Source organism: Amphibalanus amphitrite, unplaced genomic scaffold (genome assembly GCF_019059575.1).
Source record: "Amphibalanus amphitrite isolate SeventyFive unplaced genomic scaffold, NRLGWU_Aamphi_draft 000277F_arrow, whole genome shotgun sequence".
Classification (NCBI taxonomy): Eukaryota; Metazoa; Arthropoda; class Thecostraca; order Balanomorpha; family Balanidae; genus Amphibalanus; species Amphibalanus amphitrite.
In genome coordinates this window covers 1,115-16,433 of record NW_024881772.1, presented here as the reverse complement: position 1 = coordinate 16,433, position 15,319 = coordinate 1,115, and the positions used below count along the sequence as shown (strand labels likewise).

Here is a 15,319-nt window from a genome sequence, read left to right as displayed (position 1 = left end):
ATCGTTGCTCATGATTCCTGTGAGAGGATTTTAATCATTTTTGAGGTTGGGCAGCGCACTTGATATCCCACGGTGACCCAAAATAGCAACATTTTTTTTTAGTTTGACCTGACCTGCAAGGTCAATGACTGACCTGAGAAGGTAAAACTGGGTATCATTGGATTCGTCTCTTCCCAAAGAATCTTTTTGGTCTTTACCGCGAAGCTCTATCTCCAACACGAACGAAATGGCGCGGAGGGGTGGCAACCACCCCCCCCCCCACCCCCCCATGTGCGTTCTAGGGTGGGAAAATGGCATGTGCGGGCGAGGGTTAAGGGGCAGTCGTTACCAGCCAGTGTGGCGGCTGTTGCTTACCAGGGTGTGTCACAGGTGTGAGTGAGCGTCATGTAGCGCACGCCCAGCGCATACATGGCTCTCAGCGAGGCCAACGTCGACTGGATGCCGTGTCCGCCCTCCAGGCCGATCAGACTCGCCACCTTCCCTTCCCTGTGGCCCGACAAAATGTCTGAAAACAAGCATAACTAGTTAGAGCTCGTACTTAGCTTTCTTTCAAAAGTTGTTTCTCTCCAAGAAGTGAGTTCAAACCTAAGTGAGTTCACAGTGGCGGCGGATTCGATTTCGACATGGGGGGGGGGCAAGATCCCAGACGAGATTATGTCACAGGCAGATCCAGGAAGGCGGTTTTGGACGTTTCGGGGGACATAGCCCCCCAAAAAAGCTCCCAAATTCAAAAACTTCTCGGATTTCGATTTCTTATGCACTGCTGAGCAGCTTAAAACAAACTTTTCCCAACAAAACTTTTGATATTTGAAAAAAAAAACTTGTTTGTAAATTTCGGACGCTTATACTGGGGACTATTTGCTCTAAATGTCCCCCCCCCCCTCCCTAGATCTACCAGTGGACGATGTGACAATTTTCGTATCGCTGTACCTATGAAAAATAAGTTCCCATGGGAAAAATTGCGCCACACTCCACAGGCCGACCGCATATCATATAATGAGGAGGAACGGTGCCAAACTTTGAGAAATAGGTGAGCGCTATTCTCCGATGAGGTAATTCAGCATTACTATTTCCACCGTTCATTTCAGATTCGATTTCCTTTAAAGGTTCCCTTAAAAGGTATTTCTGAGACAAACATCAAGTGAAGGTAGCACACAGCGGGAGGAGACCGCTTATCAAACATTCAGAGACAGTCGATCGCGGATCGCCAACTAAACCTATTAAAAACGACGCATGAAGAAACCCAGACTCGATGCAGAGTTCAAGAACGTTTTTTTTTTTCTCGAAATCATGTCATCGCGTTATCACCTTCAGGCTTACCGATTCCGCATATAAAGCGCACTTTACATCAAAATTGTTTTAAACACATGTTTCAGGATTACCCTTCCGCTTTGCAAAGCTGATCACCTCTATTATGTTATCGAAACACAAATGATATTTGCCAATATCAGAGCACATCACTGTCACACTTCTTCGAAGCAAGCCTTGTAATCAATACAAGAAACAATACAGGTGTGAAAACACTCAACAGTGCCCACCATGCATGCTTTACACTATTCACGGCCCTCCTGGCCGGAACAGACGATCGGCCCCCGCCCGCGCCGCCTCGCACATCGGTGCGGCTTTCCACGCGAAGCGGCGCCCCCTGACCGCCGACCCGTCCCACGGGCCGCCTACCGGCCGAAACCGCCGCGCTGGCGGCCTGTGAGACAGGCCGGCGGCCCGGCCTCCCAGCATTGCTGGCAGGCCGGGCACGGGTTAGCCCGGATGGGGTAGGGAGGGGGCTTTTTTCCTTTCCCATGAATGCCAAGATGAAATCATCCGGATCATGGCTTCGATGCTGCTCTGTGAGGTGCTAGAGGAGGCCAGAAGATCAATGTTCTATGGCGTGATTGCAGACGGCACGACAGATCTGTCCACCAAAGAACAGTTTAGTATCTGTGTCCGCTACGCCACTGAGGAGTTGCTTGTGAAAGAGGCCTTCCTTGGGCTCTATGAGGTCCCAGGATCCACAGCTGCCGAGCTCTATGAAGCATTGAAGGACGCCCTAGTGCGTACGATGTATGGTACTGACAAGCTAAGAGGCCATTGTTTCGATGGAGCCTCGAACATGTCCGGAAAAATAAGTGGTGTCCAGAAGAGGCTCGTCGAAGACCAGCCTCGTTCAGTGTACGTACACTGTGCGAATCACTCCCTGGATCTTGCCCTTGTGGAAGAGGGGGCATTCCACGATAGATCGTACCAAGCCCGTCACCCTCATCTCTCAGATTTTAATGAAAATCCGTCCTAGGGGTAATCATAGGCCCCAAAGACGCCTGGCAAAATATCAGACTTCTCAGATCAAAACTTTTTGAGTTATATTGCATTACATTTTTTAACTTCGGTTTGTAACGGTGAGTTTGATGGCCTATAACTCAAGAACGGGTTAAGCTACCAACAAACAGTAAACAACACTAAGCTTGCGATGAATCAAAAATTAGTATTACCATTTAAAAATTCCAAAGAAAAATTTTCATTGTTGAGCAAAAACCTTAATCGTTTTTCGTTTGCCTCTAATGACCTTTGGGACCAAAATTTTTCAAATTTTTATTTTTCCAAAATAAACTTCATGTCATTGCAAATCGACATGCAAAAAATTAGAAAGGTGTTCTTTCTATAAAATCCTCATTTTTCCGCAAACAAAATGGGTTTTGGAGGGGTTGATACGACCCCAGTACGCCGTTTCGCTTCTAATAGAGCTAGAGCCTCGCGGAAAAAAACGACCGTGTGTGCCGCAACAAGTCGCAGCGATTGGTACCCGATTTTAAGGTCTCAATTTAACCGGTAGCGTCTGAGGTCAGGTCAAGTGACTGAAGTTACGGGTTCGGTTTTTAGTAAATAACTTCGCAAAAAATGGCCGCAGGGCCGCGATTTTGGCATCATTGTGTTCGCCTAGCTCAGGTGCATCGAATGGTATATTTTTTGCTAGGATGAGGTCAACTTAAGCAGTTGACCTCGGATCAAGGTCAGGTCAGAGCCCCTCAGGTCACGAAGCTGGGCAACCCTTATCATATGGCATATCATTCGATTCGGAAGGTCTTCCCGAGTCCATTGGTGGCTTTCCCAACTCTCTAGCTCCATTTGATCGGGAGTTATTGACGAAAAACTCGTACGACCCTAGTGACGTCATAAATGACATCACGCAAGGCTACCAATGCAAAAGAAAAGCATTGGACTTTGCAAGAAGTGCATGAAATCACGATACCATGTACGTGGGATAGTTTTAGATCATTCTCGGCGCCAAACTAACAGTTTTTATATTTCCCAATTGACTTATAACAGTGATGTCACGTGACCGACCTGACCTCACGTAACCTTAAAAATTCCCAGATATACAAGTTGTGAGACCTCTGGAGGACACCATGTATGAGTCCTGTAACTTTCATCTCGGACAGCTATGATCGTTGGCGTCCAAAACAATGTCAGAACCAAACAGCCTTTTTCACCCTCGCGCTTATAGGAAAGAGGGTTGGATGAGCCCTCTTTTCACTTTTTTTCAGATGACTCAGACTTCAATTGAAATTTCAGTAACCCGTGATGTTACTACTGTTAACGCCAGACCTCTTGAGACCCTAATTTTTCGCGATTATTTTTAAATGTATGGAAGAATTACAACCAAGTTCAGGACATGGCCGTTTCAAGACCTGCCGAAACTTTTACAATTTAGATATTTTGTCGCCATTTCAATATTTCAGGCACTTCTCATTGACTCGTAATGTTAAATTTCGAGCAAGATTTTCACCCGGCGTGTAGAGGCTATCACCATTCAGTCTGTGATACGTTATGACGTCACAGCTAAGCCCCGCCTCTGTGGTCTTGGCCTGCGGGGGTTTCGGGCCGGCGCGCGGTCACTCTCGCTGTGGCGGGGAGCGGGGACGGTCGAGCGGTGCCGAAAGCCGGCGGAGTTGTGCGTAACGTCTTGTCTGACAGTGCCCAAAGAGCGACATGATGACCGAGGAGCCATAAATGCTCAATGCGCATTGCTTGTACAATGCTGATATGTTCGCTGATATTTGTTTTATTTTTTATAAGCTGCAAATGACGGGCAGGTGGCATATAACTGACATAAGGTTAGGAAATATTCACCCGTATTTAAAGCCTACGGCGTTGCAGATAATGCGATAATGGGATGTCGGATGTCATCAAGTAGCTCCTGATTTGTACATCTCTATGCACCCGTCGACCAGCGCAATAATTAGCTAATTGCATTCGCTACACATCATAAGGCTCGCTCGGACCTATTTCACCAAACAGATATCCTACATCGAAAATCGTATTTGTTAGGAATCGTTAACGTTTTTTCGAAGCATGTGTGAGTAGTAGATTGAGGAGTGATGGTCCTCTTGGTCCCATATACCTACAAGAGTCAACAAGAGCCTAATATTTACTTGACGGTCTGCTGCAATTGATTCATAGCACGTGAAACGTCAGCGAAATTCATAGTCCTTTACAGATGGCAGGTGTGTCGTTTGTACAGAGGTCGCTGATGGGCACGGGTCAATGCCGCAGTCGTGGGCGGAGCCTAATGTCATATGACGTATGAAAGCCTCTATCCAGGATGGAAAAACAGTTAACATTACGAGTCAATGACAAGTGCCACAAATATTTAAGTGACAACAAAATGTATTTGAAGAAAAAGTTTCGGCAGGTCTTGAAACAGCTATTTCCTAAATATGGTTTAAATTATTCCACGCATTTTAAAATAATCGCGAAAAATTAGGGTCTCAAGGCGTCTGGCGTTAACAGTAGGCAGCTTTACCACGCCATTTGTAAGCTCCCCTCCCGAAATCACTATTCGAAACCGTTATCGTGACGTAAAATAAATACATTTATAGAAAGATCACCTTCCTAATTTTTTGCATATTTGTTAACAATGAGCCAAATATTTTTTTAAAGAAATAAAAATTCAAAAAAAAAATTGGTCCCAAAGTCCAAAAAATACAAATGAAAGAAAACTCGATACGTCATACATCAAAAATAACGTATTTTTCGAAATTTCAAAAATACATATTAATCTCTGTTTCATTGCAAGTTCAATGTTATATAACATTTGGCATTTGAATAATCCGTCTTAGAGTTACAGTCCGCCAAACTTAGCGCTGCAAAGCAAGATCCAAAAAATGCTATACACCATAACTCAAAAAATACTTGTCTGATAAGCCTGAAATTGTTACAGGTGGATTCAGAGCCCCTGATTACCCCTGAGGCCAATTCTCGTCAAATTCCGAGAGATGACGGTGTCAAATTGGAAAAAATTGGTACGATCTATCGTGGAATGCCCCAGAGGCCAAGAAAATCTCCCAGGTAGCGGATGCGTTGAATGCGGTCAGAGACGTTGTGGGGATTCTGAAGACAACTAAGAGGAAACATTGGTTTGAAGAGCATCTCCGATAACTAAACGTGAGCGAGGAAAATGACGAAGGTGTAATGCAGCAACCGCCGCGAAAGCTTCTATCCCTGTGCCCCACTAGATGGACTGTCAGGTGCCAGGCAGTGTCACGATTCCTGGACGAGTACGACGCGATCATCTTAACACTTGAAGACGTCGCAGCCGATGCATCTGCATCGCCCGATGTTCGATACCGGGTGAGGGGTCATCATCTCCAACACCTCCACCACTATGAGACGGTGTTCGCCCTTATGCTATGCGAACGCATATTCCGTCCCTGCGAGCTCTTCGCAAAGGCACTGCAGCGCCCAGGGGTGAACTCTGGAGAAGTCCGTCGAGGAGCAGCCATGCTTCTCGAAACGCTCCGCACGCTTCGTGAGGCTGGCTTCGACCAGCTCTGGACAGACTGTGCCCGGAAGAGTAAGTCGCTTGATGCACCGATCGACCCGCCAAAGGAGCCCCGCGCAAGCCGACCACCGAAGCGACTGGAACACTGTACGAACGCAGCTCCCCCTGCAGCTCTCAGCGCCAAGGCCTCGATCAGGAGAGCTTTCATGGAAGCCATGGACCTGATATCGAGCGAGGTAAGACGCCGCTTCGATCAGCCTGGTCTTGAGCGCTTGGAAAAAAATGGGGGACCTGCTGCTCGGGAAAGAAAAAGATGTATCATCTGCACGAGTCAAAGAAATAATGGCAGCTGCGGGTGACCGTAACGAGGACGGTCTCTCCTCTATCCCATGGGGTCCCACAAGGATCCCTCATTGGTCCGATTCTCTTTAGCATCTTTACAAACGACCTTCCATCCTATCTCCCCCACGGTCGTTTGGTATCTTACGCCGATGACACCCAGCTACTTGACTCAGCACATCCAGACGACCTATCATCTCTTAAATCACGCCAGGAGAACTCTCTCCTAGCCGTTCAGTCTTACTTTACTGCAAATTCACTAAAAATGAACCCCTCAAAGACCACTCTCTTGCTAATAGGTACCCCCAATTCTCTCAAGAAGACAACATCCTTTCATCTGAACTTTCATGACTTCATTCTAAAGCCCTCCTCGTCCGTTAAAATCCTTGGAGTTACCATCGATAGCAATCTAACATGGGTAGCTCATATATCCACCGTTGTTAAAAAGTGCAACTCCTTTCTCTTTTGTCTACACAAAATCCGCCATCATTTAAATGCTGATGCCCGTCAACTACTTATCCAGGCACATGTGTTCCCCTTAATCCTTTACTGTCTTTCCGTCTGGGGAGGAGCCACCGCAAACCGTCTGGGCCGCGTGCAGAAAGCTCTTAATTTCGCTGCGAGGATCGTCACGGGAGCGCGGCGTAGCGACCATATATCTCCGATTCTAACAGCATTAGGCTGGCGCACTGTCTCAGAGTTAGTTAACCGTCGCGACTGTATGGCCATACACCGGGCCTTGAATGACCTCCGCGCTCCTACTGCCACCCGCGCACTGTTTTCGTACCGGGCTGATGTCAGTGCGCGAACGACGCGCGCCAGCAGTACGGGGGTACTTGAGTTACCTGGTTTTCGCCTCAGTATGTCGCGGCGAAGTTTCTCCTACAGAGCGGCCGCAACTTGGAACCGCCTGCCGCAACAACTTAGGTCTTCTCGCACCCGTGCCCGTCTCACGGCTATGCTCGATGAACATGCACTGCCCTGAAATTTGTATCGTCTAGTCGTCAATTTCGTCTTTGTCTCTGGTCACTCGTTCTCTGTTCTTTCTGTTGCACATGTACTTACTGATGTTACTGAACCTAACACGGATCGCACAATAAGCCACACACGTGGAATGATTCGTTAAATATATGAATGAATGAATGAATGAGGACGGGTCCGCTGCAGGTGACATCGATCCAGACGCTCTTGCTGCACAGCTGAGTGTGATGCGTCAGTGTAGTGCCATTGATTTTCCAGTCGCATCAATCAGTGAACTTGTCGGCATCATCGTGGAAGAGGGCCTCGTGTGTCGCCAGATGCTATCTGAAGTGCTCCGTTTGGCGACTCGAATTCTGGTAGTCCCGATGAGCGGAGCGTCATCCGAGCGTTCTTTTAGCGCCCTGAGTCGCATTAAGACGCCATTGCGGTCCACTATGAGTCAGGCCAGGCTGTCCAATCTGGTCGTCCTTGCAACGCACAGTGACCGCGCCAGAAAGCTGGATCCGAAGGCTATCCTTCGTGAGTTCGTATCGAATCACCCGAAGAAGCGCCAAACAGTGTTCGGAAGAGTGTGAGTTGGATTTGGTGCGTGCTCTGTGCAACATTTGCGTGAGGAAAGTATTGTTTCGTCTTTATAGATGGCATTGCCAGGGAGTCGTCGCGTCAACAGACCTCAAGGTAGTGAAGGTTGATCGTATATGAATGGATGTCATGTATGGTATATGGGGCCATTCCGACCCGTTTTAGTGGTAAAAACAGGGAGTTGATTTTTCCCCCATTGACTTATAATGAGGAGGTCGAGAAATTGACCTGACCGTAGGTCACCGATATCAAAATTCCGAGATATACAAATTGTAGCTACTAAAGACTTATAACATCCTGCGACTTTCAAAGGCCTCCGACATCTACTGTAGCTCTGGCACGGTGACAAAGTTGCAAAAAAGTGACTTGAGGTTGGGTCATTCAAAGTGACCTGGTGACCTGACCTTAAAAGTTAGGAGGTTCAAACTTGCACACGATGTGTAAAATTGATGAGAGAATTGTCGTACCAAATTTCGCGCCGCGGTTTTTCCGCTATTCGCGAAAAACCTCAGAGGGGCGGATATCCGCCCCCCCCCGTCGCGTCGGTGCGCGTGTTAAGACGGGTCATCCAGCTTTTTTTGCGATAACTTAAACATGTTAGAACGATGCAAACACGTTAGTTAGATGGATTCAGTTACACGACACAAATAGACAGTTATGACACGTGACCTTTTCCGGTAGGGTCACGACCTCGACCCTAGGTCAGATTTTATAGTCGGCCTTTTGAGGTGAGGTTATACTTCATTCGACGCGTCTCAACGAGCGGAATGCGTCGCTGATAAAATCGACAATACAGCCTTGATGAAAAAGTTTCGCAGAAAAACGTTTCCCGAAAAATGTTAACGCTTTAGTTTTCCCCCTGTGGCTTAGACCCCCACCAGGGCGCCGGCTAAACAGCCATTTCTGAGCATTAGTGGCCGTCTCGGCGCGTTTCTATATGCATATTGTTGTCCGTTTCAGGCACGGTACCCGCGCACAGGTGGTGGACGCCTGTCTGCGGCGGTCAGCGCTGTGGCGTCACTTCATTGTGGCGCCGCTGCTGGAGAACATGCGGGCGCGGCGGGCAGCCGGGCCGGACGGTCCAGAGCTGCGGGCGTTCTGTGACTGGCTGCTCGAGCTGGGAGAGGGGCGCGCAGAGGGCCCCGAGGATGGGTTTGGTCAGCTGCCCCCGCACCTGGTGATGGACGCCGATATCGACGCTGTCATTGACTGGGTGTTTGATGACCTGGCAAGGCGACACGGCGACCGGGAGTGGATGGCGTCGCGGGCTGTGCTCGCGCCGCGAAACACTCGGGTCGACGAGCTGAACGCCACAGTCACCGAGCGCTTCCCCGGAGAGGCCGTCCGCCAGCTGAGCGCCGACAGTCTGGTGGAGGAGGCCGAGCAGCTGGATATCCCACATGAGTATCTTAACACTCTGCGCGCTCCCGGCTTCCCACCTCACTGCTTGATGATAAAGCCAGGCATGCCACTCATGCTACTTCGTAATCTGTCCGCCACTGACGGACTGTGCAATGACACGCGACTTATCGCTGGTCGTATCATCAGCCCGCGACTCATGGAGGCCACCATCGCCTGCGGCAAAAACGCCGGAAGGCAAGTGCTTATTCCACGGCTCCCACTCCAGCCCCCGGATGACGCGTTTCCCTTCCGCTGGGAGCGCCGCCAGTTCCCCGTGCGGCCAGGTTTCGCCATGACGGTGAACAAAGCCCAGGGGCAGACGCTCGGTCGGGTCGCGGTCTTTCTGGAGGAGCCAGTGTTCAGCCACGGGCAGCTGTACGTGGCTGCATCGCGGGTCGGCTGGCCGGCGGATCTAAGGATCGCGCTGCCCAGAGGTGGCCAAGGCGCAACACCAAATGTGGTGTACACGGAGGTGATGGGCCGAGGTGATGGCCGGTAGATCCACGAGTCGCAGAGGCGACGGGTAGCCAGAGCGCTACGAGCAACGTGGAGAGTAGAGAGAAAACAGCCGGCCGATCGTGATGCAGGACGGATCAATCCTGGCGAGCCAATGCGCCGTCAAGTGGAAAATTTACACATAATGCCGCAACTGGCTTTGGTGACCTCCAATGCGCGAGCGCCACTTATATTTTGAGGATAAATCAATGTATTGAGTGGCATGTTATAAAACATGTTTAATATGCTCTGATGATATATTTGATATTTGCTGATATATTTTGATATTTGAGAGAACATCTAACAATGGGCGTTTGCCCGCAGCTATACAATCGGCTGCGAGTAGCACACACCGAGTACTTCTCGGGGGGCCTTATTGCCGCTGCCCACGGCCGCCGTGTCTTCCCTCACCAGAGGTGTGTGCTCTGCACCCGGTGAGGGGTCTCGGGCGTTAAATAGAGACGCAATCCGATGTGGCAGCCTCCACGTGGCGGGTTGCGGGGAAAAGCCACACAGAGCGACACGTAAGCATTTCACTGTTGTATTCACTAGATTTGATTGCGTTGCAGAAACATGTCAGGTACTGTCACCTGCGCACTGCAGCTGCTTCCACTTCTTATCACGACATGACGTAGTGTCAGCCCCGAGGAAGACAAGAGGACGCACGAGTGCTGCGCGGGATTCTCCGACAGCATCTTCTTACCCGCGGTGGTGACTGATACAACCAGCGTCTTACGGGTAAGGCAAGAAGTAAAGGATGGTTTGGTATGTGTTGAGTAGAGCTTCTGGGTAGGGTAGGGTTGTGTAGCGTATGGTAGGGTTGAGTGCATAAGGGGCCAGCATGCGAAAGACTCAAACAAAACGTAATCAGCACCAGCATACAGAGGCGGATCCAGCTCAGAGTTTTTTTTGGGGGGGGGGGGTAAACCATAACAATTTATCGATTCTTTCCTTGCATCGTCCATAGGCGTAATGTTAAAATTAAGCTGTTGGGGGGGGGGCAAATGCTCATTTTGCCCCCCCCCCTGGATCCGCCACTGCCAGCATACCATATATTTTAAAGCATCAAAGTTACTCTTTTGATCAAAGTGGGCAAACGCAAGCTAAGCCCAAGCTACCCGACGTTTGCCGCAGCTCAGCGCAAGCGAATTGCTGGCAGGGGCGTAGCCAGGATTTCCTCCAGGAGGGGGCCAAACTTACAGGGGCCCAAGGTAAACCCCCTCAAAATCCAAAAAGTCATCGAATTTCGTCCACTATTTTTTGAAAGGGGCCCAAATAAATTTAAAAAAATTAGAAAATGAAAAAATGTTAGAACTGAGAGAACCGAAGGGCCCCTGCGAACACAATGGAAAGGGGCCCCGAGGGGCCCAGTGGCAAAACTTTAGGCCCGAAGGGCCCTTTTATAACCAATGAAGAGGGCCCAGAGGGGCCCTAGCGGCAAGGTCTCAGGCTTGAAGGGCTCCTGCTCCTCAATGGAGGGCCCCGAGGGGCCCAGTGGCAGGGTCTCAGGCCCAAATGGCCCTTCTACAACCAATGGAAAGGGCCCAGAGGGGCCCCAGTGGCAACTTCTTAACTTCGCTTGACGGGGCCCCTGATAACTTGACGAGGGCACTCTTAGCAACAGAAAAGCCCTCTGAATACACGACAGGGCCCCCTGAGCGCATGGAGGGGCCCCTGATCGCTTCACGGGGCCCTCTAAGCCACAGAAAGGCTCTCTGAGTACACGACAGGGCCCTCTAAGTGCATGAAGAGGCCCCTGAGCGCGCGTGACGGGTCCTCTGATCTACAGGAAAACTCTCTGAGCATATTAAGGACCCCAAGGGGCCCCTGAACGCCTGACAGGGCCAGGCGCGTAGCCAGGATTTTCCTCAGGGGGGCCAATCAGACCGAAAGGGGCCCATGTGAGCGAAGGGGTCCAACGTTTTCTTAATTTCCTGACATAGTTACTAGTTATTTGCTTAACTACCTTAAAGGTAGTGTGCCACCTTCCAATAATTTCCCATTTTATTTTTCCTAGGATAAGAAGCTTCTGTTTTTACCTAATATCGCAAAAAAAATCAAAAATGGGCCTAAAATAGTGCTTTTTTCGCCTAAAAGTTTATCGGTTTTTCGATATGTATAACAACTGTAATGGGCTGACCTGCAAACAGGCGTCGGCAACAATCGCGAATGCGGCGCACATGCGACAATAAGCAAAGGTCATTATAGAGTTACGACGTACGGGAATGAGTTATCAGCTGTATAATCGTAGACAACACAATGTCGAATTTAAACTGTAAGCCTGTATTGGTATTGTTTCTTTAATTTGGCTGTCGAACATTAATTTATGGTTTGAAATATTATTTTATGTAAAATAATTGATATGAAACAGCCGTCTCTAAAGTTATGACCCCATCTCACCACATGAAAGTGGCAGAAATGACAAAGATCAGCTGACGCATTTTTCTTGGCCGAAGTCAGAGCGCGCGGCCAGACGCACCACCACCGCACCACAAAGTATGAGCAGAAGCCACCTGCGGTAGACCGCGCCCAAAGCCAGGGCCCCGGTAACGTGAGGTAGCCGTGTCGGGGCAGCGTGCGCTGACCCAAGCCGGGGCCGCAGCTTTGGGCGCGGTCTACCGCATCCCCGCGGGCAGCCCCGGGCTATCACATGACACCGGGAGGACGCGCGGCCCCGGCTTGGGTCAGCGCACGCTGCCCCGACTCGGCTACCTCACGTTACCGGGGCCCTGGCTTTGGGCGCGGTCTACCGCACCACCGAACATGCGTGTTCGAAACCGCAGGAGATGATGATGAACGGGTTTATCGAAACTTGATTGGATGAGCCTATCGGTAAAAGCGATTTCAGTGTGTGCATTTATTGTTCATAGTGGTGTGAAATGTGGTTGGGGTACGACCGACAACCCGTCGGGGCGAATTTCGCACTGGGGTACTCAAAATTTGAAGAATTTAAGACGTTTCCATGAGGCTTGAAGGTATGGATAAGTTCTAAAAATCCGGTTCTCCTTATCTGGGCCATTAACTCCATACGGTCCAGGAAAGCTGGCACACTACCTTTAAAATTACGAAGGGCCCCTGCGAACCCAATGGAGAGGGCTCCGAGGGGCCCAGTGGCAAAGCCTCAGGTCCGAAGGGCCCTTTTATAACCAATGAAGAGAGCCCAGAGGGCCCTAGCGGAAAGGTTTCAGGCCCGAAAGGCCCCCGCGAACCCAGTGGAGTGCCCCGAGGGGCCCTTACGCTACTTTTATTGTGACACTTACCGTACTTACAGGGTGTTGCAGGTAAATTGGGAATTTTCAGACCTAATTTCAGCATGCTTTTAATACGGTGAATGAAAACACAGAAAGTTGAAACTTCGCACGTGTATTGTGTCATGTACGCACAGCCTTGTCACTCGATGTGACCGCCGTCGGCGTCCCGCACCCTCTCGAGACGGCGCCGGAAAGCGGAGCACGCGCGCCGGGCCTCGTCCTGGTCAATGGTGCTGACTGCCTTCCTGATGGCCTTCTTCAGGTCAGAAACGTTGGCAGGAGTGGTCGAGTTGGACTTTTGTTCTACCACGCCCCACATCCAAAAGTCACATGGATTCAAGTCAAGCGAGTTGGAGGGCCATATGTCCTTGGGTACATATAGGGGGATCCTCTGGCTCAGGAAATCTTGCACCCTCTGGGAAGCATGTGCTGGGGCGGAGTCTTGCACCAGCATGACTTTGCTCAAGTCATAGTATTTCATCATCCAGGGGATGAGAGACTCCTTCAGGATGGTCAAATTCGCGTCAGTGTCGATCGTCACACCAGCAGGCATGAAATGGGGCGGCATTATGCGGCAATCAGTTGCGACGGCCCCGAACACCATTGCTGATGCCGGATTTTTGCCTTTCATCATGGGAGCCACTTCATCAGGGCTGTAGGCGATAGCCCGCGAGTTCCTGCGGTTGGCGACCTCTTCTACGATGAACTTTTTCTCATCGACAAATACTCTGACGTCACTCCCGAGGTGCTTGAGGAGATTGAGGACCTTCGGTGCCCTCTCCCTTCGTATCGCTCTTGCTGGTTCGGTCAGGAGGCTTCGTCGTTTTCTGGTAAACGACTTCATCCCGAGGTCCTCTCTCACGGCTCTGCTGATGGTGCTCTTGCTCACGTGACGGGCACGCGCAAGCTTGTTCATCGAGGTCCTCGGTTTGGCCTGTATCGAGCGTTTCAAGCCGCTCAGGAATGTCGGTGTCCGTTTTCGGTCACTGCGAGGTGTGTGAGAACGTCGAGCGACATCCCCTCCAGCTCCTACAGTCGCGATAGTTCGGTACACGGTAGACTTTGGGTACCCAGTTAAACTTATTATGTCCTTCGCGCTCTGTCCGGCGCGAACTAACTCACCAATCGTTTCCCTCCGACGCTGCTCCATGACTGCGCGATATGTTAGGATTAAAATTTCAATATCAAATGAAAACAATTGTTGAAATTATATTGTGTCAAATTTCCATGATGTTCCTCCGCATACCAAATTTTTTGTAAGGTCATGAACTTAGTCCCAATTTATCTGCAACACCCTGTATATCACCGCGATGGGGGCCCTTTGGGCTCCAGGGGGGGGGGGGCATAGCCCCTATGCCCCCCCCCTTGGCTACGCCCCTGATTGCTGGCTGGGGTGACCTGGTATGACCTAAGCTGACTTAGCCTGATCCAGCCTGACCGTAGGTTGACCCTTTTGACCCGATCTCACCCCGGGTCACCCGAGGTTGACCCAACAAAGCCCTCGGAATGGCCGTTTCATCTAAACCTCCGCACGTTTTTGTGCACACCTCTGTTTACAACCAACAAATCAGCCTGAATGAAATACCATTCGACAGTAAATTAGCCAGTGCCGCATGAATTCACTGCGACGCGAAACAAGCAGTGCAGGCACATATCTTATTTCCTATAACCTTACTCCACAGCAGCTGTTGGATGAACTCCGAGTGAAGATCGCCTGAGCAGTGATGAGCGAGAGAGAGAGAGAGAGGAGAGAGAGAGAGAGAGAGAGAGAGAGAGAGAGAGAGAGAGAGAGAGAGAGAGAGAGAGAGAGAGAGAGAGAGAGAGAGAGAGAGAGAGAGAGAGAGAGAGAGGAGAGGAGAGAGAGAGAGAGAGAGGAGAGAGAGGAGAGAGAGAGAGAGAGAGAGAGAGAGAAGCGAAGAGAGGAGAGAGAGAGAAGAGAGAGAGAGAGAGAGAGAGAGAGAGAGAGAGAGAGAGGAGAGAGAGAAGAGAGGAGAGGAGAGAGAGAGAGAGAGAGAGAGAGAGAGAGAGAGAGAGAGAGGAGAGAGAGAGAGAGAGAGGAGAGAGAGAGAGAGAGAGAGAGAGAAGGAAGAGAGAGAGAGAGAGAGAATATCTTACCTTCGGCAGTGAGCGCCAGACTGAGGTAGTCCGAGTACTGGTGCACCAGTTCGTTTGATGAGGTCCCCTGTTCCAGGGCCCTCTGGACGGCGTTCTTGTATTGCGACGCACGGCACGTAGCCGCCCAAAACTGGCGGCACAGCGGGTGGCCCGGACAGCCGGTCAGCCGGCGCCCCCCCTCCGGCCCACCGGCCGCACCAGTACCACCAGTACCACCAGTACCAGTACCACCAGTCCACCAGTACCAGTACCAGTACCAGTACCAGTACCACCAGTACCACCAGTACCACAAGCACCACCAGTACCACCAGTACCACCACAACACCAGTACCACCAGTACCACCAGTACCACCAGTACCACCAGTACCACCAGTACCAG

General features: G+C 50.3%; 1 protein-coding gene across 1 annotated transcript in view; it reads right to left on the bottom strand.

Annotated features, from left to right (window-relative positions):
* The window catches only part of LOC122387215 (dipeptidase 2-like), a 161,420-nt gene extending 146,303 nt beyond the window's left edge, over positions 1-15,117 (bottom strand). The window contains exons 1-2 of the mRNA XM_043377165.1: positions 14,941-15,117; positions 355-505 (exon numbers count right to left, since the gene is read on the bottom strand). Of these exons, the coding sequence (XP_043233100.1) occupies positions 355-410 (56 nt within the window). The 5' untranslated portion in view covers positions 411-505; positions 14,941-15,117. The remainder of the gene's footprint in view (positions 1-354; positions 506-14,940) is intronic.
* Between the last annotated feature and the right edge of the window lie 202 nt (positions 15,118-15,319).